Below are 22,111 nucleotides of genomic sequence, written 5' to 3'. Positions count from 1 at the left end.
CACCTCTGAATGAAGTTGTTCAGGCCTTAAAGTGCTGTGGGTTAGGGAAGGCCCGGACTTTCCCCCGGTGGCTCCCAAACCTCCTTTGCTTTCCCTGAGTGGGACGGCCCTAGTCCTGGGCCCGGCCAGGTGGCACCCTGGAGAGAAGCAGGTGTCGGGACCGGCCCTGTGCCAGAGGGCCAGCGTGGGGAGCCCTTGGGGGAGGGTCTGGAATGCCTTCCTCCTCTGAGGTCCCTGCTTACCTCCCACTCAGGAAGGAGTTGAGCCTAAGAAGCTGGATTCCCTCACCACAAGCTTTGGCTTTCCTGTGGGTGCTGCCACACTGGTCGATGAAGTGGGTGTGGATGTAGCAAAACATGTGTCAGAAGATCTGGGCAAAGCCTTCGGGGAGCGGTTTGGAGGTGGGAGCGTAGAACTGCTGAAGCAGATGGTGTCCAGGGGCTTCCTGGGTGAGTAGCCTCAGAGAAAACTAACACCCGAGAGCAGAGTTTCCTGAGACACACAGTTACAGAAGGCCCGTGGGCAAGAGTCTTTCCTAAACACAGAGCCCACATCAGGGGGAGTTTTTTAAATGATTTGCATGACAACCCTGGCCTGAGGCCCTACCATTGCCCAGGGTGTGCAAGCCAGGCATTTTCATCTGGCCCAAGGCCTCTCACACACCTGCAATCCTGCAGGAGCAGACTCGGCCCCCAGGCTTTACCGTGCTGTCTGGCCACCTGTGCGGAGGAGATGACCCTTCTGAGCACAGAGAACGTGGTTGAGGCCTGCCAGAGGTGGCTTTCTGTCTCAGCAAAGGAGCAGCAGAAGCAACCCTAGGACCGGGGCGTCTACTAGGCTCTGGTGTTGCATAATGGCTGGAAGGAAAGCTCACCCAAGTGCCCTTTCCCACCCGCATCCACAGACTTGCAAGCCCCAAGAAGCACAAGATCATTTTTCTTTCTTTGCCAGCTTTGCGGACAAATGCAAAATTTCTAGGGTTAGCTAGACAGACACATTCAGGGATACAGTTGAGAGGCTGGAGCCGTACATCAGACTAGGAGAGAAGAGAAGAGAATCCGCAGGCCTGGGCTCTGAGATTCCATCATTCTACCCTCTCTGGCTTCTTTTAGGTCGCAAGTCTGGGAAGGGCTTTTACATCTACCAGGAGGGTGTGAAGAACAAGAATGTGAATTCTGACATGGACGGCATTTTAGCAAGTCTGAAGGTGCCCCCGAAGTCTGAAGTGTGAGTTCAGTAGCTAATAGTGCGGAAACCTGTTTCTCTTCAGCCCAGAGCTGCTCAGCCCTCTTCCAGCTTTCCTGTGCTAATCCCCTTAACTGACCAGGCTCCTTTTGCCCTTCCACATGCCATCTCGTTTTCTGCCCAGCATCAGGTCAGGACTACAGCTGAGCCTTGGAAAGACCCCTGCTCCAGCCTTCCCTCTGAAGGTCTGGAGGGCAACTAGAAAACCTGGCATCCTGGGCCCTCTCACCCCGCCAGACCCTCTCTGTCATTGTAACTGACAGCTGCTGGTGGCAGGAGATTCTGTCTGCTCTGCCCAGCCCTGCGCTAGCTGCCAGCCTCTGGTTACTTAGGCCAAAGAGCTCTGAACCACCTTTTCCAGGAGCAGAGCTGGCTTCCCGCGGGCTCGTCTCTGCGCCGTTGCGAGCTGCGGACTGCCTGGCCCTGGGAGCGCCATTCGCTTCTGCAGCCGCAGCTCCTGCGTCCCTCCCCGGGACGCTTCATGTACTTCATCTACCTGAGTGTCTCTCCCTGTCGGCAGCTCCTCTGACGAAGACATCCAGTACCGCCTGGTGACCAGATTTGTGAACGAGGCGGTCCTGTGCCTGCAGGAAGGGATCCTGGCCACACCCACAGAGGGAGACATCGGCGCGGTCTTCGGGCTCGGCTTTCCCCCGTGTCTCGGAGGTTGGTCTTGCGGGTTGGGCAGGCAGCTTGTTCCATCCGAGAGCTCGTCCTGTCTCCTGCAGCAGGTCCTGTTTTCCTTTTAGGGCCCTTCCGCTTCGTGGATCTGTACGGTGCTCAGAAGGTAGTGGACCGGCTCAGGAGGTATGAGGCCGCCTACGGAAAACAGTTCACCCCGTGCCAGCTGCTCATCGACCACGCTAACAGCCCTAACAAGAAGTTCTACCAGTGAGCGGGCCCTCGGCCCTGCTCCCCGGCCCCTCACCCAGCTGCCAGCAGAGCGGCATCTGGCTGCGTCGGCGTCACCAGAAGGCAGGCGAGCTCTGGCCCTGGGTGTGCGCCCTGATTAAAGTGCCTTCAGCTAGGACCGAGTCTCCCTCCCGGTGAAGTCTGGCTGTGAATGTTTGCACTTCATGCCAGGAGGAGCCCGTGAGCCACCCCGAGGGCTGGTGTCTCCAGAGCCATCCTGCTGCCGGCTCCGCCAGGGCCGGGGGTGGCCGGGGGTGAGCCGGGCAGTTCTGCACCCAGCCACATACACGAGAACAATAAAAGCCAACTCTTAACAGCCTCTCTGCCTCCCTGCTCCTTTTTCTTCTTTTGTCTTTCTGGGTTAAGCCCCTTCCTTCAAGGATCTAGAATAAAGCCCTGGGCTTTTGGGGTGTGAATGTGTTGGGAGAGTTCTAGCAGCACCTTGAGAGAGCAACCGTGATGATAAAGGGGGACTTAACACACTAAAGCCTTCGGAACCTGGCTGTATAGACCTGCTCCAGCAGGCTTCTGCTTGCTGTGGGAGACAGGCCTTACTGAACAGAGCAGGCGAAGTGCCACAGGCTCAGAGGCCAGGGTGTAAGAGACCTCCTTCCCCAAACTGTAATGCCTCGTAGCACCATGGCACCCAGTGCTTTTCACAGTGGAACTCATGTGCTCTCGGGATGTTAACACTGGAGTGAAGCAGAGGAGGGACTATTTTCCCGGCCAGTAGATCCTGCTCGTCTTGGCTGGCCTGGAGCACGGAGGGATGAATGGATCACCAGAGACCACATGGTGAGCTGTTCAAGGAGTGCTGAGCCAACCCACCGGCGCTCCGCCCTCCCGGTGCCCTCTGGGCCGGGAAGTCCCTCTGTTCCTGTGCCGGCGGCAGCAGCCCCCACTGTATGGAAGCAGCCTTGGGGCTCCTACCCAGTCCGGTGGAGGGGCCCACGCTGCACATGTGCAGAACCGAAGTCCCAGCACGCCGTGACCCACTGCTCCTGCCTCTGCTCCACGTGCCGGCGCCTCACCGACCCCTGGCACCAGCTTTGCTGGGACCCTTGGACAGAGAGCCTCGCGCCGATTCCACGGACCACTCACGGGTGCTGCGAAGCCAGACCCAAAACCCGAGTCACCTGTGTGCTGGGATTTTCAGATGACCAGTAGGAAATAGGGAACGGATGCTCTCCGCAGAGCCATTAACGGGATTATAAATGGGGGCTCTGGGAGGGCGTCGGGTGGGCATTTGGTCAGTGCAGGAACTTAAACTTGGGCCCGGGCTGAGGACAGGGAGCTTTCCACTCAGCAGCACTAGGAATTCCGTTGAAACGCTGGTGGGAGATGGAAGGTTCTTGTAGGGGAGGGGCTGAGGAGGGGCTTTCGGAAGGGAACCCAGGAGTGGGCCATGTGCACACCCCACTCCAAAGTCCTCCCCTGCCTGGAGGCCCATGCCTTGTACCTGCCGGTCCCCTGGGCCCTCCAGAGGAAGAGGGTCGACACCCAGAGTTGTCCCCCGACTCCCGTTCTGTGCTCTAGCATTTATTTCAAGAGTCCTTGAGGATTCACAGAGTGATCGGCAGGGAAGCCCGATGCTTCAGCAACAGCGTGTGTGCTCTACTTCCGGACTCCCCTTGGCCCGGAGCGGAGGCGACTGCTGGGGGCGCGAGCACCAGCGTGGCCTCACTATACTTCAGAGGAAAATGGAGCAAATAAATATCTAGGTAGGTAGGCTAGGTAAGGCAGAAGAGAAGGCTGGTCGGCTGGGGCCGGCCGCTAGTGGCGTGAGGAGAGTTAGTGCAGCCCCGAGGGTGTGTGGGAGGGGGACCAAGAGAGTGGGGGGTGGGGGGGCCGGATGGTTGGACACAGCGGCCAGCCTGCTCCCGGTGCCAGCAGATTGCCATGCCCGGATCCAGGCCCCAGAGACCTGACAGGCATAGGCACAAGCGCAGGAGGCCTGGGCTCCAGGAGCAGGGAGAAAGCCGGTTTTCCCAAACCACGGTGCTTTCTCTTTCCCAACCATCCCACCTGTGCCAGTGACAGACCAGAGAAGGACACCAGATGTTTGCAGGAGTCCAGCGAAGGGGGCAGGAGCTGGGCAGAAGTGGGAGTGCTTGGAGGCCACTTGCCGCTTCAATCCAGGAGCCGCTGACCTCAACCTACCCGCTTCTCCAGGGAGTGAGAACTCACAGGACGGAAGGCAGCAGCGGGGGCGCTAGAGAAGTCTGGAACATCGGCCTCCCCAGCTAGGTGAGTGGGTCAGCGGCAGAGCTGTGCTCTTCCGGAGTCCTCCCCGCCAACCGGCGCCCTGAGCCAGAGCCTTGAGGCACAGTGGCACAGGCTTGACACACCTGTGCTCGGGGCCAGGGCCCGAGTTCATACAAGGGGAAAGGAAGGGCCCCCAGACTCTGGGGCGACCAAGGCCAAAAGCCCACAGAGCACGGTGGGGGAGGGGGGCACTTGGGGAATTTGTGCTTAAATGATGGCCCGTCTGCCCTTGTCTCTAACCTGAACCTACAAGCTTGAGAAGTGCAAGATGTCTGACACTCTCCACAAGGGCGGGGGAGGATGTCAGGTCACCATGCCGGCCAGCTTCGGACACCCCATCCTGCCACCGTGAGAATCTCAGCAATGTATCCCTGGGCCCAGCTGCACACCGGTGCCTCTCAGCACAAAGGCCAGATGCCCCCATTTCCAAGTGTGTCTCCCCTGGATTCCCTCAGAGGGGCCGCCTGGCTGCCTTAGTCTTGGCACGGATCTCCTTGCAGGAGGACCTGCTCTGGGCCCACTGTTCCCCCCCGCGGACCCGTGGCTAACCCCCATGGCCTCCACACCAGCGTCCCCAGCTGTGCAGCCGCGAGCTGGGATGCTCAGATCTTGGGCCGCCAGCCTTTGATGAACTGCATGATCTTCTTGACCTGCAGCTTCGTGAGATGGAAGTCATCGGCCAGGATGTCCTCGCTGAGCTGCACAAAGATGCTGCCATCAATGCGTTCTCGGGCAAAGAAGCTCACCACATCCTCCGAGAGACCGATGAAACGCAGACTTCGAGAGACTTCTTCCAGGGAGAGCGCAGACAGGTCAGCAGGGGGCTGCCAGGGGGAGGCATCCCGGCCTCCCCAGCTTGCAGCCCCCTCCCGGGGACTGGCAGGAGGCCCTTCCAGGCGCCCTTGGGGCAGAAGGAGCCGTGCTCCGCCTGCCTCAGGCCCCTGCAGGCCCACCGGTGACAGCGGGGTGGGGACCTGCCGCAGCACCAAGCCTTCCGGTTCAAAGGTCTTGGGGGGTCCAAGTGGCAAAAGACAGGGAGCCCCCACCGCTCTGGGCTCCTGACAGCGCAACAGCTCGGGCTCTGGGGAACTGCCCTGGTGCAGCTCAAAGGGATCAAAGGACTCCTGGGCTGGCTCCTGCCACTCAGAGGAAGAGGACGAAGAGGTGGGGCACGAGGGAGGAGCAGCTGAATAGGCCTGGCCTGGGGATCCTGGGCCTGGAGAAAAGGCAGGGCTGGAGGTAGCCAGGGGACCCGAGTTGGTGGTGGGCCCAGAAGAGGAGGCCGCTGAAGGGCCTGAGGAGTAGACAGGCCCCGAAAAGGGGTTGAGAGCTCCGAATGGAGCAAAGCGTTTCTGGGGATGAGAGGGCTTGAGCAGAGGCGGACAGCTGTGGTACGCCTGAATGGGGGGGTCAGCCCCCAGGAGGGAGGTGGCTCGACTGCTCAGAGGCTCTGCAAGGGCCCGGGCGGCCTGGCTGGGCTGCGTGGTTGAGGGCGGGGGTCCCGGGGGTGGGCGGCTGGACGAGTCGCCCGCCTTGCAGTCTCCCCAGGTGCACGGGTAGCAATAAAGGGAGTAGGCGTCCGGGGACGGAGAGCCGCTGCCGCTGCGGGAACCTGTCCTGTGGGCAGAGAGTGAGACACACGCGGAAAGGTAAGCCAGTGCAAGAGGGAAACGCCACAGGCTCCTAGGACACAGCACACCACTCTGCCGGGCCAGAGACTGCCACTCGGATCTCAGGAATGCCTGCTCGCGCCCCAGCCCCCAAGGCCCAAGACCCCCCCACCCCACCCCGGGACTGCCCGTGTCTGTCTTCCAGCCTCTCCCACTCCAGGAAAAATTAGACTAAACTGAATTACATAAACACTTTAATAGAACAAGGAGCAGTCCCTGTGGCCGATCCCGGGCTGGAGGGAACCTGAGCAGGGTTCCCATCCACTCGTCAGGAACAAGCTGAAGCAGGAAGGTGGAAAGCAAAGCAGCGGCCCATCTGCTCTGAGTGGCAGGCCTGAACTCTTCCTCCCTTGGCTCTGGCTCCCCTCTCCCGGCCCTTCCCCTCCTCAGTCCCCCTCAGGAGGACCCAGCACCAAGAGAAGGCAGGGGCTCACCCATCCTGGAGGCCAGATGAGTAGTAGGAGAGGCTGGAGCTAGGTGAGTGGACAGGCTGCAGCTTGGGGAACCTCGGGGGCACCGGGGGGCTGCCCGAGAGCCGGCCGCTACCATTGCCGCCCCGGGGAGGCACAGGGGGGGCATTGAGCAGGCGGCACTCCTCCTTCACCTGCAAGCAGAAGGCCATGACTCCACGCCCTGTCCCAAGCAGTGGACTCTCCTAATCCTCCCTTTCCCAAGCAGCTGGGCGAGAAGGGTGTCTGGGCCTGACACTGCCACGAGACTGCCTTTACCTTACCTCCAACTACTCACCCACCCCACCCCTGGTAGCCTCTCCAGCCTGTGTCACTCTGAGAGAGCCCACATACACCATCTCCCACGGCCTTGGAAATCCATCGTGAGTGTAAGAGAATACAGAAGTAGATCAAAACAGGTTAGTCAACCTAGTCCCTTAAGGAAAAGGAAAGTGGGGGGTGCCTGGGTGGCTCAGCGGGTTGAAGCCTCTGCCTTCGGCTCGGGTCATGATCCCAGGGTCCTGGGATTGAGCCCCGCTTCGGGATCTCTGCTTGGTGGGGAGCCTGCTTCCCCCTCTCTCTCTGCCTGTCTCTCTGCCTACTTGTGATGTCTATCAAGTAAATAAATAAAATCTTAAAAAAAAAAAAAAAGGAAAGGAAAGTGTTATTGACAGGGAGAAGAAAGGGAAAGACAAGTATCTGCCATCTGTACCCCTTTTTTATAGGTCAAATACTCAAAGTGGACTCTCAGGGCTGTTAATAGCTATAGTCCATTTCTGTGGACAAGTATGGTTGGGAAGTTCTGCATTAGGCATAAACAGGGTTCCTTGGTGCAGGACTTCTCAGAGCCTTTAATAAACCAAAGTTCTGTGGCTCCAAAGTGAGGAGGGGGTGAGCTAGGAATCATCACTACATATTTCTAAATTTATTCCATCATGGGACCAGTCTTTTCACTGGACAACTTAAAGGATTCCTGTTCTGTGGGACCTTCAGGGCCCATCCCAAATTCTTTCAAGCTAGAGACCTACTAGCATCTTTGTCTCCAGAATTTCCAGTGCCACAGTCTCTAGCATCCTTTACTACAAATATGCTCCTATGTCTTTCCCCTTGTTCTTCTCCCCTTCTGCCCACCCCCCATCCCGTCACACACTCCAGGGGCTGGAGCCTGGGGCTCAGGAGAACTTGCCTCTGGCTGGCCACCTCCGTCCCCGAGGAGAGCGAGCCCCCAGCTCGGCTCCTTGCCTCCCACCCTTCCCGCCTACATCGCGGCCACTCACCGCCTCGGACTTGGGGGGGACGGGAGGCGGCGGTGCCTCAGGCTCCAGGCGGGATGGCCCCGGGGCCGCGAAGGAGATAAGGTCGGGCCCCGGGGCGGGTCGCACCCGGCCCTCAGAGAGGCCTTCGGCAGCCTGGTGCGTCCACAACTCCTCGTAGGGGATCTCCGCGAGCGGAGCGGTGGGATCCGGGGCGCCAGCCCAGTCCGGGCTCACGTACTCCTGGTCGCCGTCGCCGGGCGGGCCGGGGGCGCGCGCAAGGGGTGGGGCGCGCGGGGGCGCGGGCAGGCAGAGGCGCGCGCGGCGCGGGCTGGCGCAGTCGTCAGTGAGTTCGGCCGGGGCCTCGCGCACGGCCGTGGAGTACTCGTCGGGGTCAAAGCGCTCGCGGCAGTAGGAGGCGCTGTCGCGCACCAGGCGCTCCACGCGCGGGTCCCCGGCCAGCAGGCCCTGCGGCAGCGCGAAGCGCGGCGTGTCGGTGAGCAGCAGGAAGTGCAGCGGCGCCGGGCCCTCGCGGCGCAGCGCCAGCCCCAGCACCACGGTCTTGGAGATGATGCTGACCAGCTTGTAGCAGTGGCCCTCCCGCACCGGGTGCAGGTCGTAGGGGTTGCGCGGCGGCCGGCTGGGCACCAGCACGTTCACCGGGAGCCGCACGCGCTCGATGATGGCGCGCACGGTGTGCTCTCCCTCCTGCATCTGCAGCTCGAGCGGGCTGCGCGTGCTGAAGCGGCCCTGGCACTGGAAGGGCAGGCTCAGGCTCTCGTTGGTGCGGTGGTTCATGCAGATGAGGCAGGGCATCTTGCCCTTGATGGCCCTGGTGCTGCCGCCCGTGGCCCCCGCACCCCCGGGGCCACCGCCGCCACCGCCCACCCCGGCCAGCGCCCCGGCCCGGCCCAGCTTGCGCAGCAGCGTGGTGAAGCGCGAGCGCTCCTTGGTGGTCTTGGCGCACAGGATCTCCGCCTGGCCCATGAGGGTGAGCTCGTCGCCCGCGTGCAGCGTGAAGTTGTACACCTCGCTGTCCTCGCTGAATTCGCCCGACACCACCTGCGGAGCCCAGAGACGCGGGGAGGCCTTAGCCAGAGCCCCAGGGAAAGCCGCCCTTTGCGGAGCGAGCATTCTCCGGGCTGAAACCTGATCAAGACCACTGGACTGGGGGGTCAGGGATGCGCCTTCCCTCCTGGAGAAGCCCCAGAGCAGCTGTGCAGCCTTGAATAAGCTACCTCTGGGGCCTTCACTGCCTCCCGTAGTAGCTCTCACTTGAAAGGTCTGCTGTATGTAAAGTGACATACTGGGAAAATATCCAATAACTGAGAACTTGTATTATCGTTATCTTTACAATTTGGGCAGTAATAATGCTCCATCCACTCACTCAACAAGGCTACTGTGAAGAGAAATGAGTTGACGGATAAGGGTTGGTAAACAGTAAAGGGTGATCTGTACACAAGCGGGGGACTGTCAGTACTGTGTCCCCCTCATCCCCCCCAACAACCACTACCCCTACACCAGTGGATGCTAGGACAGGCTGCCCTGAAGGCCTCCAAGTCAGGGCATGATGCTTCACACACACTTACTCCTGCCTCACCCCCTTTCCAGAAAGTTCTGCAGGCCAGGGTCATTCACCTAGCTCTCCTGATACGGTCCTATCAGGCCAAATGCTGTCAAGGAGCTGCCAGAAGCCACACTGACACCTTCTGCCTAAGGGCAACCCTCCAACCAGCGTCGGGGCACCCTGCCTGGTGTGGCAAGGACTGACCTTGACACTGAAGGTAATGGCTTCCATCACAAAGATGCGGTCAGGGAAGACGCTGGCCACCTCCTCCACGCTGCTGAAGTACCTCACTGGCTCCCGCACATCCCGGGCCTGCTCCAGGAGCTTGAACTTTCCTGCAAAGGAGAACACAGGCTGCTAGGGCAGGCCTGCCTGCTAGGGCAGGCCTGCCTGCTAGTCCCTTCCTGCCACACTCATCTCAGCCAGTCCCACTGGAACTCCAGCAGGCAAGAAGGCAGCTTTGCACTAGCAGGAGGCGGGAGATGCTGGTCGGCTGGCTCAAGGGCGAACGCGAGCACAGACTTAGCATCTAGCACCCCAGGGAGGGCTTGCGGGTGGATGAGGAGGTTAGCGGCTGCCTGCCCAGAGAAATCCAAATGCAGAGAGGCAGCAGAGCACTTGCACACAGAGCTGACCTCTAGCCCAGCATCACTGTGGCACTGGAGACACTGGCTTCTGGCTTTGTCCCAGCTCCACTCTGACTTGCTCTGACCCTACACGAGTCCCTTCCCTTCTCTAAGCCCTCATCTGAGGGTGCTGGAGCAGGAAATTTGGGGCCCTGTCTCAATCTGGTATGCAGTACCTTGGGTGGCCAATGCATGCACACCGCTGCATTGGGCAGACCAGGGGCTCAGCCGTAGGCCTTGGAGGCCCCAGAATCACTGCTCAGGCCCCAGCTCTGTTCCCAGATCCTGCCCTGGTCCAACATCCAGCCGCACTGTCCCAGAGGCCTCTGAACTGAGCCCAGCAAAATCCAAAATCCAAGCCTGAAGTCCAGGGCGGCTTTGGCTGGCTCGGCGGAGGCCCCCAGTAGACACGGACTTTCAAAGGAGGAGGCTAATCCATGAAGCTGACAGCCTTGTGTAAACGGTCACACCTCACTGGCCACGCACGTGTTATGTGCCCACCTACTTGAGCACAAAGACAGGCTGTGAAACTCCCGGACATGCGGACAGATGACCTTCTCAGACCTTCCACAGACAGAGGGGGATCTCAGGTGAGGGGACAATAGGCCAAGGGGAGACGAGGTGGCTCTTTAGCTTCCACAGTCTTCCTGGGGGTTGCCACCATCATGGCCCAAGCACGTATTTGTTCTACCAACAGCTATGGAGCACCCTCTGTGTGCCAGACGTTGGGCTAGACCCGACAGAGGGTGCAAACCTAGGGACTCTGACAGAGTGGGCATGACGGTGAGCACCCAGGGCTGGCGAGCGGGGACCTGGAACTAGAGAGCCAGAGGACCACGGACTTATTAGAGGCAACCTGCCTGGCAGCCCGAGGGGAGCGTGGGAATGAGAAGAGTTTAATGGAACAGACCATGCACACAGAAGGACTGGCATGAACCAGACCAAGTCGCAAGGGCAGACTGCTGCCCGATGCGGGGAGTCCCTGTGGCCTGGACTTAAGGGGAAGACAGCAGGGGACGTAGAACCCACGTGATGAAGAGCTCTGAATGCCAGATTAAGGCGGAAGGATTCCACTCAGGAAAAAATGAGCTCTTGGCTTTTTGGCTTTTCGCCTAAGTTCAACCCCAATGAGATCAAAGTTTTATATCTGAAGAGCACCAGTGGGGAAGTTGGGGCCACGTGCGCTGGGCCCCCAAGATGGGCCCCTGGTTCTGTCTCCAAACAAGGTGAGTGAGGACTTTGCCCAGGCCAGTGGTGAGGAAGACAGTGACACTGACCATTCAGGACAGAAAGGCCCAGATTGAACTCGTGCCTCTGCTCTGATCATCAAAGTCCTCAATGAACCGTGAAGAGACAGAAGCAGAATGACCAGAATCACAGTGGAAACATCACTTTTGAGGAGTTGTCAACACTGCCTCACAGAAGTGGCACACGTCTTTAGCCAGAGAACTCTCTGGAACCATTTAAGAGATCCTGGGATCTGCCCAGTCTGTAGGTGGCAATGTTGATGGTTGCCACCTTTGTGACATCATAGATGGCAACAACAGGGGTGCAGGAGAATACCCCACTAAGAACCAGAAAGGAAAGTATTTCGATAAAGGGTCATCTGAGCCTCCGAAAGGAAGGAAGGGAAGGAAGGAAGGAAAGGAAGGAACAAAAAGAAGGAAAGAAAGAAAAGGAAGGAAGAAAAATAAATGAAAGTAATTATAGTGTTTTGAGCAAGGAAATGCCAAGATCCAAGTTGAGCTCTGTAAATAAAGTGGGGCAGCCGGTCACGTAAACCAGCCAGTGTCCGTGCTGCAGGGGGGCCGGGACAGCAGCTGGGGGAAGAGCGAAATCGAGCAGACTGCATCGAGGTCTGCAGAAGGAAGACTGGTGGCGGATGAGGAGGAGGCAGGGGAGGAAAGGACTCGGGCCACCAGCCGCAGCACAAACGGAGCTGGCAAAACAGATGCTTCATGCCAGACAACAAACGGAGGGTTGCTGGAGGGAGGTGGGCAGGGAATGGGTCAGACAGGTGACGGGGATGAAGGAGGACACTTGTCCTGAGCACCAGGGGTTGTATGTAAGTGATGAATCCCTAAATACTACGCCTGAAATGAGTATTATACTGTATGTAAACTGAAATTTAAGTCACAACTTGAAACTACAAGAAAGAAAAAGAAAAAAAAAATGGAGCTGGCAGAGCTGCTACCTGAAACCCGGAACCCAGAAGTGACATGTTGTGGGGCGGAGCCAGTCCTGGGACCAAGGGAGGCCCTCCAGGGGTGTTGGGGGGTGCGGTGAGCATTCCGGGGCAGGGCTTGAGGACTCCCGGTCAGAAGTACAGACTGAAGGTCACCAGCCCACGGGAGGAGGGAAGACGGCTCAAAGAGGAAGAGCAGAGATCTTAACCCCCTGGGAACCCTCTTCGCAGAAAAATGCCCACAGCTGTACTCCTGGCACGAACACAAACACCATTCTGTATACAGTGTGGGGGATCCTGGATTCCCCAAAACCCAGCCGGAATCCCAGACCTCCCCAGGGCTGGGTAGGAAGCACAGAGGGCCAAGCACAGAGTCCGTGAGCATCTAGAAGCAGGAAAGAAGGGAGAGCGGAGAAAGAGAAGGGCGAGTACCCAGGAGAAAGCTGGGAAGGGAGTCCTGCCCTAACCACTCTGAGGCTCTCCTAAGATGTGCCACAGCCCTTGAGGGCAGCAGGGGTGTCGTGGGGACCGGCCTGGCAAAGAAGGTCAGGGGTCAGGTGGTGGGAGTTGGGGGAGTGCTGCCCCTCCCTCACTGGGACTCCATCCCCCCCACACACACACACAAGCCTCCCCACCCCAAGCAGCCATGTGGGGCCAAATGCCCACTGCCCGCTGTGGTGAGAGCTGGAGCCAAGTCAGGGCTGCAGCCCCGGGGAGGATGTGGCTGGTGGATCGATGTAACCATGGTAGCCAGCACCCCCCACCCTCCACCGCAGCCTGGGCCCAGCACCGGTCATTACTTCAGGAGGAAGGAAGGAAGGGAGCCCTCCCGGGACTCAGGCGCTAGCCCCTGGAAGCCTTTACTCCCCCTGCAGCCTACTCTCCAGCCTTCCCCTGCCTGAGACGCCCCGCCCCCCTGCAGGCCCCTCAGGCCCAGGGACCTGCCCCTCTACCCCCCCCACCCCCGCAAGCCTGCCCTTGCTCCCTGCCCTCCCCTCCTAGAACACATGCATGCGGCTGCCCAGCGCCCCATCCAGCCCAAAGCAGCCCTGCTCGTCTCCCCCTCCTCCCAGCACCCGAGCCTGGCAGCCGTTCCCTCAATAATGATGGGTAAATGCACACACTTGGGGGCGGACAGACCTGGTTGTATCCCATCCCTGGCACCAACCAGCTGTGTGACCTTAGGCAAACAATTTAATCTCTGTAGGCTTCAGTTTTCCCATCTGTGAAATGGAAGCATACGGCTTAGCTCCCAGAGTGCTGACCAGAGCCACCCAGCTTCGAAGCGGGGGCTACCTTAGAGCAGCCAGGTTCCCCCTGACTCCCCCCATGCTGGGCTGCCCTCCCCTCCCTGCCACCACCCCTCCTGCCCCTCCCAGGTCCACAGCCACTGCCCCAGCCCAGCCCATTATTAATTCATTAGGAGGAACTGGGCTGTGCACTCAGCTTCCTCATTACTCCACCTGCTCCTAAGGGGCCTGGCCTCCCCTCCCCCACTGAGCCACCCACTGGAAAGATGCTGATGGAGTTGTGCCTCTCCTGCAGGCCAGCTGTCACCCCATGACCACACCGTCCACATGCACTCAGAAACACCAAAAGACATAGGGGAAGGGCTAGAAGCCTCCCACACTAGAAGCCTCTTCCCTAGGAGGCTGTGCCTTGGTTTCCCAGATTTTTAATCACACAAATGAAATAGGACAGTAAATTCACTCTTCTGATAGTGAGGGCTTTTTCCAATTTTTGTTTTTTCTCTCAAGAAGACGACTGGGGACCTCTTCCTAGACGAACAGCAGATAGATCCCTAGCCTGGGAAGTTTCTAGCTTCTAAGCAGGCCTTCTCAAGGGCTCAGGACAGAACCCCAGGTCAGAAAGACACTTGAGAGAGTTTTCTCATCTTTTAAATGGGATGTGAGGGCTCTGAAGGTTACCAACTTCTCAGGGTTGTTGTAAAGAGCAGAAGCCTTTGTCTTAGTCCTATCTCCCTGGTTCAGAGGAGACCCAGGAAGGGCTGGGGGTGGGGGGCAAGCTCCTGGAGCTCCTGGAGCCTCATGTGAGTTTAAAATGGAATAAGACTTTCTCACAGGGTGACCATGAGGAAATGTTCAGCTCGGTGTCTAGAAGGCAGCCATGGGGTTAACACACAGGATCTGTGAGATCGTGGGCTCCCACAGGGGCTTCACTGGGAGGGGGCCAGATTCCCATCCTTCCCACCCAGGTGACAATGACCCTGCATTGCCAGGGTGGTGCAAGGAAGCACCAGCCCAGGAGCAAATCTTCCTGGGTTCTAGCCCACACTCTGCTGCCCGCTAGCCAGGTGACCCTGGGCAAGTCACTTCCCTCTTAAACCCTCCGTTTTATCGTGTGTAAAATACAAGGGCGATGCTTTCCTTTCCCAGCAGAATCCTTTTTTCAAACAAAATCTGATGGAGGATATCAATATCATATATATAAAAGACAAAAGTAGTTCATGAGCATAATCTTAATTAAAAGCCTAAAATTTTAACACTTATAAAGTCAGTCAATGAAAGCAATGAATTTAACACAAAAATTGGGTAGATCAGGATTACAGTGGCCAGAGGCAGCAGATAATCAGCCCAGGCATCCCTTCGTTTCTGAAGCACTTCGGTTACACGCTACTGAGAAGATCCTGGCCACAATCTCTCCGAGGGTCTGTACAAAAGAGGCTTCATGAGGCGGCTCGCGGTACACACCCCACATCACTCACTGGGGTTAAGATTTGATTCACAGCAATTTGAGAGTGTGGGTATTTTTTTAATCAGTCATTTAAAATCTATTTTCAAATAAAATGTGACTCAAAGGTTTGCAACAAGAAAACCAGGACTCCCCAGAACAGTATGAAAACCACTGGACCCTAACTGCCCCATTCCAGCCAGGCTCTCGCTCTGCCCTGTGACTCCAAGCAAAGGGGGATCAGCAACAGCTTCTCCCAAGCCCCACCCCCATACTCTCCTGCCTCTACCCCCCAGTGGCTCTAGGTCATCTGTCCCTGGCTGGGCACACCTGGGTACTGCAGGGGGATGTCAATCTTGGGCCCGATGACGTAGTGGCCCTCCTCCAGAGTATGGGCTGTCACGGTTGTCCACTGGCGGCAGGAGTGAATGAGCAGGATATCTCTCTCACTGACACCCTCGGCATACTCCCCTGGGAGACAAGGGGTAAAGAGGAAAGAAAGGTAAAGCCAACATCAGGACAGGCAGAGAGAGTAAGAAGACACACTTCTTCCTGACGACCCTGACTGGGGACAGCTCCCCATGATCCTGTCTAGGTCAATGCTCAGGGGACAGGCAGTTTGCCAGCTGTGGCCTCAGGGCTATGAGTCATGCCCCGTCTCCCAGGGCCCCCAGCTCCGTCTCCTGACAGGGCCCCAAGCAACCAACCCAGCCATAGCCCTGAGTCCTTTACCAGCTGTCCCAGGTCCAGTTCCACATGGGGCCCTGGCAAGGGGGGAAGTGGGAGGAGCCCCTCCCAGCAGATGAGCCAGCCCTGCCCTCCAGGAGCACTTAGACCTGTGAGGAACTGAGACAACAGACCACCTTTGACGTTGAGGGAGAGTGTCTGGGCACTCCCAGAGGGGAGCAGCAAACTAGCTGGGGGCGGAGTGGAGACTTATGGAGCAGCAGACACTAGAGCTGGCCCACGGGCCCACCAGCAGGATTCTCAGCCCCCTAGTCAGTGTCCAAGCCAGGTGAGGAGGGTCTTGTTGGAAGCACAGACAGGGCTGAGACAGGGCTGTCTGCTGTGGGTCCCAGCTGAGGGCTCCCCCAGAGCCATACCATCACTCGAGTCAGAAGAGCAGGGCTTAGAGGAACGGATTCCTGCCTCTCCCACGGGCAGCTCCTTTTCACCCACTGCCCCAGGAGCCTCCAACACTAAGGGGACCTCAAAGGAGAGAGAGGAGCGTCTCAGATACCTGCTGGCCTCTCTCAGAGAAGCTGTTTCTTGGCTCTCCCTTTGTCAGCCCTTCACCCTCCCAGGCTCTGGAACACAGTGATGAGGTTGGGGGGTGATACTTCGAGGGGGGACCTAGTTCTGGGGAGAGCTGCACTGGGGCAGAGGTGTTGGGAGGGGCCTGGGCCCAGGAGGCTCCAATCCCAGCAACGGTTTCCAGGGGAGCCGGAGGGGCTGGCCCAGCTTCCAGGAGGCCCGTGGAGCGGTCTCCTGGCTGCAGCTGGTGGGCAGAGAGGGGGAGGGGGATGCCTCCTTCCCAGCCTTCTCAGACACAACTTACTAAACTGCTACCACCCAACCAAATGGGAAGTGGTTGATCCTGATGCTAGAGGGCTCCGGACATGGGCGGGGCGGGGGGGGGGGGGGGGGGGGGGGGGGGGGGAAACGGAGGATGTGTTCAGGTCCTTGGGGGAGGGCCTGACTCCCATTGTGTTGGTGGGTGTCTGAGCCTTCCTCCCCAACCCCTCCCCTCCTGGGGCAGAGAAAGCTCTCCTATGCCCCAGCCGCCCCCACCCCCCTTCCACAGGGACACGGGCCACAGCCACACAGGGCACACACCAGCAGCCATGGGTCATGGTCCCCAACAGTTGAGCCAGTGCAGCCACTTGGGCCAGTGACAGGAGCTCGTCACCCCACTGACCCAACTCAGTCCCCCAGCCCCACAAAGGGGACTTTCCCAAATGCATAGGCATTCAAGGACCTTTAAGACTTCAAGACACACTTTTGTTCACATAGTCACACTCATGGTGACCACAGCGACAGCCACCACGGTCACAGACACCCAGACCATTCACTCATCCATTGGGTAAATCCATAATCTTTACTCGGTAGGATGTCTTCCTTCCAGGAGGCTGCAGCCCAGCCTTAGGACAATAAACTATGACAACCAGAGTACAGGACTCAAGGCAAGGGTGCCAGAGGGGTCATGGGAGTCCCAAAGAGGCCTGCCCAGACTGGGGAGCTCAGAAAGACCCCCAGGAGGGAGTTGTGCTAAAGAGGATGTGTGGGAAGTGGCCAGGCAGAACCGAGGGCCCGCTTAGCCCATTCACAGGCAGACACATACAGCCTTGATGCTGACACGGAGGGTCTTGGGATCACACGTTGACCACCCAGAGAACAAGACTTTGGGCTGCTGAGCACCTCTGTCCAACGGCGACGGCCCCAGCCCCGACGCCGCCACGGAGCACTGCTCACAGTGCCTACTCCTTGCGGCCGTGGGTCGGAGGAGGGGCTGCGGGCCCCATGGAGAGGAGAGGAGCCTGTGGCCGCGGGCCCCATTAGCATTCAGGGAAGCGAGTGTGCCAACGCGGGCCAAACCCCTATTCTTCTCACACACAAAACCCCCGGCCTGGCTGCCAGCCCCGGCTCCCGCCCCTCCTCCAGCCGAGCAGCTCCCCTTCCTCCAAACGGTCCCCTCATTCCGTGCAGCCTCCAGGAGTCCCCTTTCGGGCCCCCACGCACAGTCCCATCAGCGGAGCACCCGGGCCTCTGGGAAGTGGAGCAAGACGTGGGGGAGGGCCGGGGACCCAGGGGCACGCCCGGCGGGAGGGCCAATCATTCGGGTCTCTCCCCGAGGTGGCCTGCCGCCTGGGGCCGCACACAGCTCCCCAGGACACGAAAGGAAGGTGCAAGAAGGGACCCAAGAGGGGCCAAGCAGGGCTGGGGGCGGCGGCGGTGGGAAGACAGAGACCGAGGCCCAAGGGATGCAGGAGGATAGAGGTGAGAGACGGGAGACAAAGGGACAGAGGGGGCGCGGCCCGGGCGGGGGGTCTGAGAGCAGCAGCGAAAGGGATGCACCGACGGGGCGGGCACGGGGCCTCCGCCACGCTTCGGGTTCTATCTGGCCCAGAAAACTCTGTCCCGGCCCGGCCTCAGTGCCTGTCCTGGTTTTCTGTCCCGGTGCCCGTGCGCGGGGCCCAGAAGGCGGCGGACCCTCGGCTCTCGGGCTCCGGGTCTCCAGGGAAGGAGCACCGGGAGCTGCGCGGGACCGGCGCCGAGAGCGGGAGGGCAGGGGCCACATCCTCACGGTTCCCTCCCCCGCACCTGTCCGGAGAGTCTCCGATGTCCCCGCGGACCCCCGGCCGCCCTTCCCAGCGCCCCGGTACCTGGCCCGAGGCAGGCGAGCGTGGGCAGGCGGCAGCGGCTGACGATGAGGTCGAGCGGGAAGGCGCCCATGCTCCAGCGCAGGCCGGCCAGCCCGGCCGCCAGCTTCTCCATGGCATGGGAGCCCCCGGGGCCGCCGTCCCGGGACCCCCGACGGCCAGTCCCGCGCGGCCCGGGCTCGCGCGCCCGCCGCCACCTCCTGGGGCCGCCGCGGCGCTCCCCGCCTGGCGGCCCGACCCGGGCAGCGGGAGTCACGTGGCCGGCCTCCCCGCGGGGCGCCTGCCCCCGCCCCCCGGCCCTCGCCCCACCCCCCCGGCCCGCGCCCGCCGCCAAGTCCCGCCTCTCCGCCCGGAGGGGGCGCGCCAGGCCCCCTCCCCGGGCGTCCAGGTGACAGCTCAGGACCGAGGACCCAGGCGGACGCCCAGAACGAACAGGAAAACTCTCGGCGGCATCTCCGGGGCGGGGGGCAGCCTCCTCTATCACACCGAGTGCGTCTGGACCCCCTTTCCTCTCCGGGAGCCGCGCCTCTCCTCGCCCCCTCGTGCCGCCGCCGCCGCCTACCCCGCCCCGGTCCTGCTCGGCTTCCCGAAGCTTCTGCCCGGAATAGGGCAGCTGCGCTCTCGGCCTCCCTGGCCTCCATCACCTCCAGCTTCACACGACGAGGCCACCTCGTTAACCCCATTTTACTGATGAGCAGACTGAGGCTCAGAGAGGTCAAGTGGCAGCTCGGCTTGTACCCCGGTTTGACGACAAAACCTACCGCCTTCCCCGGTACTCGCCCCCTAAGCCCCCACTAAGGGACACTTGCGAGCTCCCAGCGCCCTGTAACCGATTCTCCCGAGTCCCGTGGGCCGGGGGGCTCCGGCACACACACAGCACGCCACGCACACCCGCTCCGGTTCTCCGCGTGAGCCGACCGAGGTTCGAGCTGGGGAGCGGAGCTTCAGGTCTCGCTCTCATGGTCCTCTTTCCCATTCCCTTAAGGGGCTCTTCCTTTTTTGCTGTCCGCGCCTCCTGCTTCCGACCCCACGTGACTCCCGCGCAGGAGCTCCTCGTGGGAAGAAGTCCTTCCCAGAAGCCGCGGTGTCTTCAGCGGGGTGGCGCTGCGGGAGGACCTCCTTGGCCCTCCGTGTGTCTGCGGCGCCTCCTGCAGGTGAGCAGGGACCCGTGCACGCCTGCCGAGGGTCTGTGGGCCGCGGAGAAGCAGGCCTTAGCCCCTAGGTGGGTCCTTAAAGGGCTCCACGGACTCTAGTCTTAAGCCTCCCAAGCCAGGGAGAGCCCCACACACGTGCATGCAAGCCCTCTCTTCCAGGGGACTGACCTCCCACATCGTGTGACCTGAACCCCGTGAGCGGTGGCACCAGGGAAGATAACAACTTCGCAGTGCAGAGATTTCAGGTCACCTGTTCCATCTTTTGCAGAGGACAGCAGGGGCAACTCCAAGTGCAGAAGGGCCCGGCTCCAAGATAGCAAAGCAGGAAAGTGACTGGGAGGCCCGGCCCTCTAGTCCTGATTCCATAACCAGACCCGCCACTAGCCCGCTGAGCCCGTTTCCACCCAAGGACCTGAGCAGCTGGCCCTTGGCCTTGCTCTTCCTTCAGCGCCTGCAGTTGTGACTTGGGGTAACCCAGATGGTCTGTGGGGGTGGGGATGAGTTTTCTCCCTGGGCAGTGGCCAAGAGGAAGGCAGAGCAAAGAGAAAATATAGGTGTCTAAGGCAGGCATGGAGGGTGGGAGGCAGGAGGATGAGGAGGTGGAAAGAAGCCAGTGGCTGAAAGGAGCCTGAGTCCCTTTGTCTTTCCCTGCCCCGCAGGCTCTCCGGAGTAGAGTGACCCCATCAGCTGTGATCCAAAGGAGGACACTCTGAGAGTGTAGAAGGGGCTTCGCAGAGCAATAAACATAAACCAGACTCTAGGACAGCGGGTGCAAACCAGGACTGGGCCCTATGGTCACCCTGTCTCAGAAGGACGCCTCTGAGCAAGGTTTCTCTGGCTCAGCAGGAGCTCCCCCGACTCACCCCAGCTCCAGGCCTGTTTCCAGCTCTGGGCCTCCACCCCCCCCGCAGGCCTTCCGTTTCCGCAATCACACCTGCATTTGCTCTTCTTTTACCTTTTACCCCGGCTAAGGAAATTACCTTTCACCTGGTGCCCCAACCTGGAAGTCTCCTTAACCCTTACTTAAATCCACCTGGTCCCCAAGTCCTGGCGAGTCTGCTTCTGTTATGTGTCCTATGGAGCCCTTCCCCCTCTCCAGCCCTGTTTGTCCCCACCTGACTTCGGTTCCTCCTCCAGTCTTCTCTCCCTGACGCCAAAAGCCCCGTCTACAGCTCTGGGTGGGGGCTGAGTCAGGGACCACACAGGTGTGAGACATCAGGCAAAACCACCTAACTGGCTGGACCCACTTCCTAAATGTTGTCGAGTTCCAGAACCTCTCCAGGGCTTTTTAGGGCTTGGCAAACCTCCAGGGACTGGACACAAGTGCCCAGATACAGCGGTCCCTGGATTTGCTTGGGGCTCAGGTGCCACGTGGGAAGGAATTCAGTGTCACTTAGAGCCTGAACTTCTTAGAGCTTAGGCAGAAGTTTCTGGAAGATGGCTGGCGGGACAGAGAGCCAGAAAGCACGGTGAGGTGGGAAGATGGGCCGGTAGAAAAAGCCGCTGGATCAGGAAGTGAGAGAGCCAGGGGGCCTGGGTGCTGTATGAAGCCGTGTCTGAGCTCTCCCCAATGGAGAGTGTGGGATGGGCTGAGACGGAGAGGCCAGGGCTGCGGCACTGGGATCCCAGCTGCTCTCTGGTGGCGGCAGGTAGAAGGTGACTCCCTACTGGGTGGAGGGGAGGACACGTGAGATGTCAGTGGTGTGGAGGAGGGGGCGGGGAGGGGCTCATAGCCCTGGCAGAAGCCCACTTTTGGCGCAGTGGCAGAGTTTAGACCAGCAGCCCATGAGTGGGGCAGAGTGGTCAGTGGAGTAGAAAGATGGCGAAAGTGGCCAGCACTGTGTGTGAAACAACCCCGCCCCACCCCATCTAGAGGACAGAGTCTACTCTGAGTCCATGAACTGCAGGGGGCCAGAGAACACCAAGATAAGCACCTCTGAGAATTCTAGGAAATACTGTATCCAACATTTTATTCTAGAAAATTCAAAATGTACACAAAAGCAGAGGTAAGACTCTTATGAATCCTCCATGTAGTTCTGTGCCCCTGCTTACTCCTCTTCTTAATTTTTTTTTAAGATTTTTTTTTAATTTATTTGTCAGAGAGAGAGTGAGAGAGAGCGAGCACAGGCAGACAGAATGGCAGGCAGAGGCAGAGGGAGAAGCAGGCTCCCCGCCGAGCAAGGAGCCCGATGTGGGACTCGATCCCAGGACGCTGGGATCATGACCTGAGCCGAAGGCAGCTGCTTAACCAACTGAGCCACCCAGGCGTCCCCTCTTCTTAATTTTTTAAACAGGTTTAACCCACTCAGGCGCCTGGGTGGTTCAGTCGGTTAAGCATCTGCTTTCGGTTCAGGTCATGATGCCAGGGTCCTGGGGTCAGGCTCTGTGTTGGGCTCCCTACGCAGTGGAGAGCCTACTTACCGCCCCCCCCCCATGCTCTCTCTCTCTCTCTCACTCACTCGTGCTCTATCTCAAATAAATAAAATCTTTGGGGGAAAAGATTTTATTGAGATATAATTCACATACTGTGCAATTCACCTACTTAAAGTACACAATTTAGGGACACCTGGGTGGCTCAGCTGGTTAGGTGTCTGCCTTTGACTCGGGTAGTGAGCCGGAGGGCTCAGTCGGTTAAATCTGCCTTCAGCTCAGGTCATGATCTTGGGGTCCTGGGATCGAGCCCCACATCGGGCTCCCTGCTCCGTGAGGAGCCT

General features: G+C 59.5%; 2 protein-coding genes and 1 long non-coding RNA gene across 4 annotated transcripts in view; 2 read left to right on the top strand and 1 right to left on the bottom strand.

Moving 5' to 3' along the window:
• HADHA (hydroxyacyl-CoA dehydrogenase trifunctional multienzyme complex subunit alpha) overlaps positions 1-2,476 on the top strand; it is a 48,255-nt gene extending 45,779 nt beyond the window's left edge. Inside the window, exons 17-20 of the mRNA XM_047745210.1 lie at positions 254-449; positions 1,113-1,227; positions 1,766-1,911; positions 1,995-2,476. Coding sequence (XP_047601166.1) covers positions 254-449; positions 1,113-1,227; positions 1,766-1,911; positions 1,995-2,140 — 603 coding nt within the window. The 3' untranslated portion in view covers positions 2,141-2,476. The remainder of the gene's footprint in view (positions 1-253; positions 450-1,112; positions 1,228-1,765; positions 1,912-1,994) is intronic.
• A 1,209-nt stretch (positions 2,477-3,685) lies between these two features.
• Positions 3,686-18,464, bottom strand: GAREM2 (GRB2 associated regulator of MAPK1 subtype 2). 2 transcript variants are annotated; one of them, XM_047745208.1, is made up of 6 exons: positions 18,247-18,464; positions 15,194-15,334; positions 9,566-9,696; positions 7,819-8,856; positions 6,527-6,696; positions 3,686-6,039 (listed from the first exon to the last, which is right to left on the bottom strand). In XM_047745208.1, exons 1-6 carry the CDS (start codon positions 18,356-18,358, stop codon positions 5,025-5,027), a joined length of 2,607 nt encoding a protein of 868 aa, XP_047601164.1. In that variant the 5' UTR covers positions 18,359-18,464; the 3' UTR covers positions 3,686-5,024. The 2 variants fall into 2 exon arrangements, with proteins under 2 accessions (XP_047601164.1, XP_047601165.1); XM_047745209.1 differs by lacking the exon at positions 18,247-18,464 and adding an exon at positions 13,313-13,395 and having other exon boundaries at positions 15,194-15,296.
• On the top strand, positions 17,595-21,458 carry LOC125108854 (uncharacterized). The gene is made up of 3 exons (XR_007130024.1): positions 17,595-17,860; positions 19,229-19,397; positions 20,057-21,458. It is a non-coding gene; the product is annotated as an uncharacterized LOC125108854 (long non-coding RNA).
• The last annotated feature ends 653 nt before the right edge of the window (positions 21,459-22,111 follow it).

This window comes from Lutra lutra, chromosome 9 (assembly GCF_902655055.1).
Source record: "Lutra lutra chromosome 9, mLutLut1.2, whole genome shotgun sequence".
In the NCBI taxonomy this organism is placed as follows: domain Eukaryota; kingdom Metazoa; phylum Chordata; class Mammalia; order Carnivora; family Mustelidae; genus Lutra; species Lutra lutra.
Note: the sequence above shows the minus strand (reverse complement) of the source record. Positions and strands in the feature narration are given on the sequence as shown.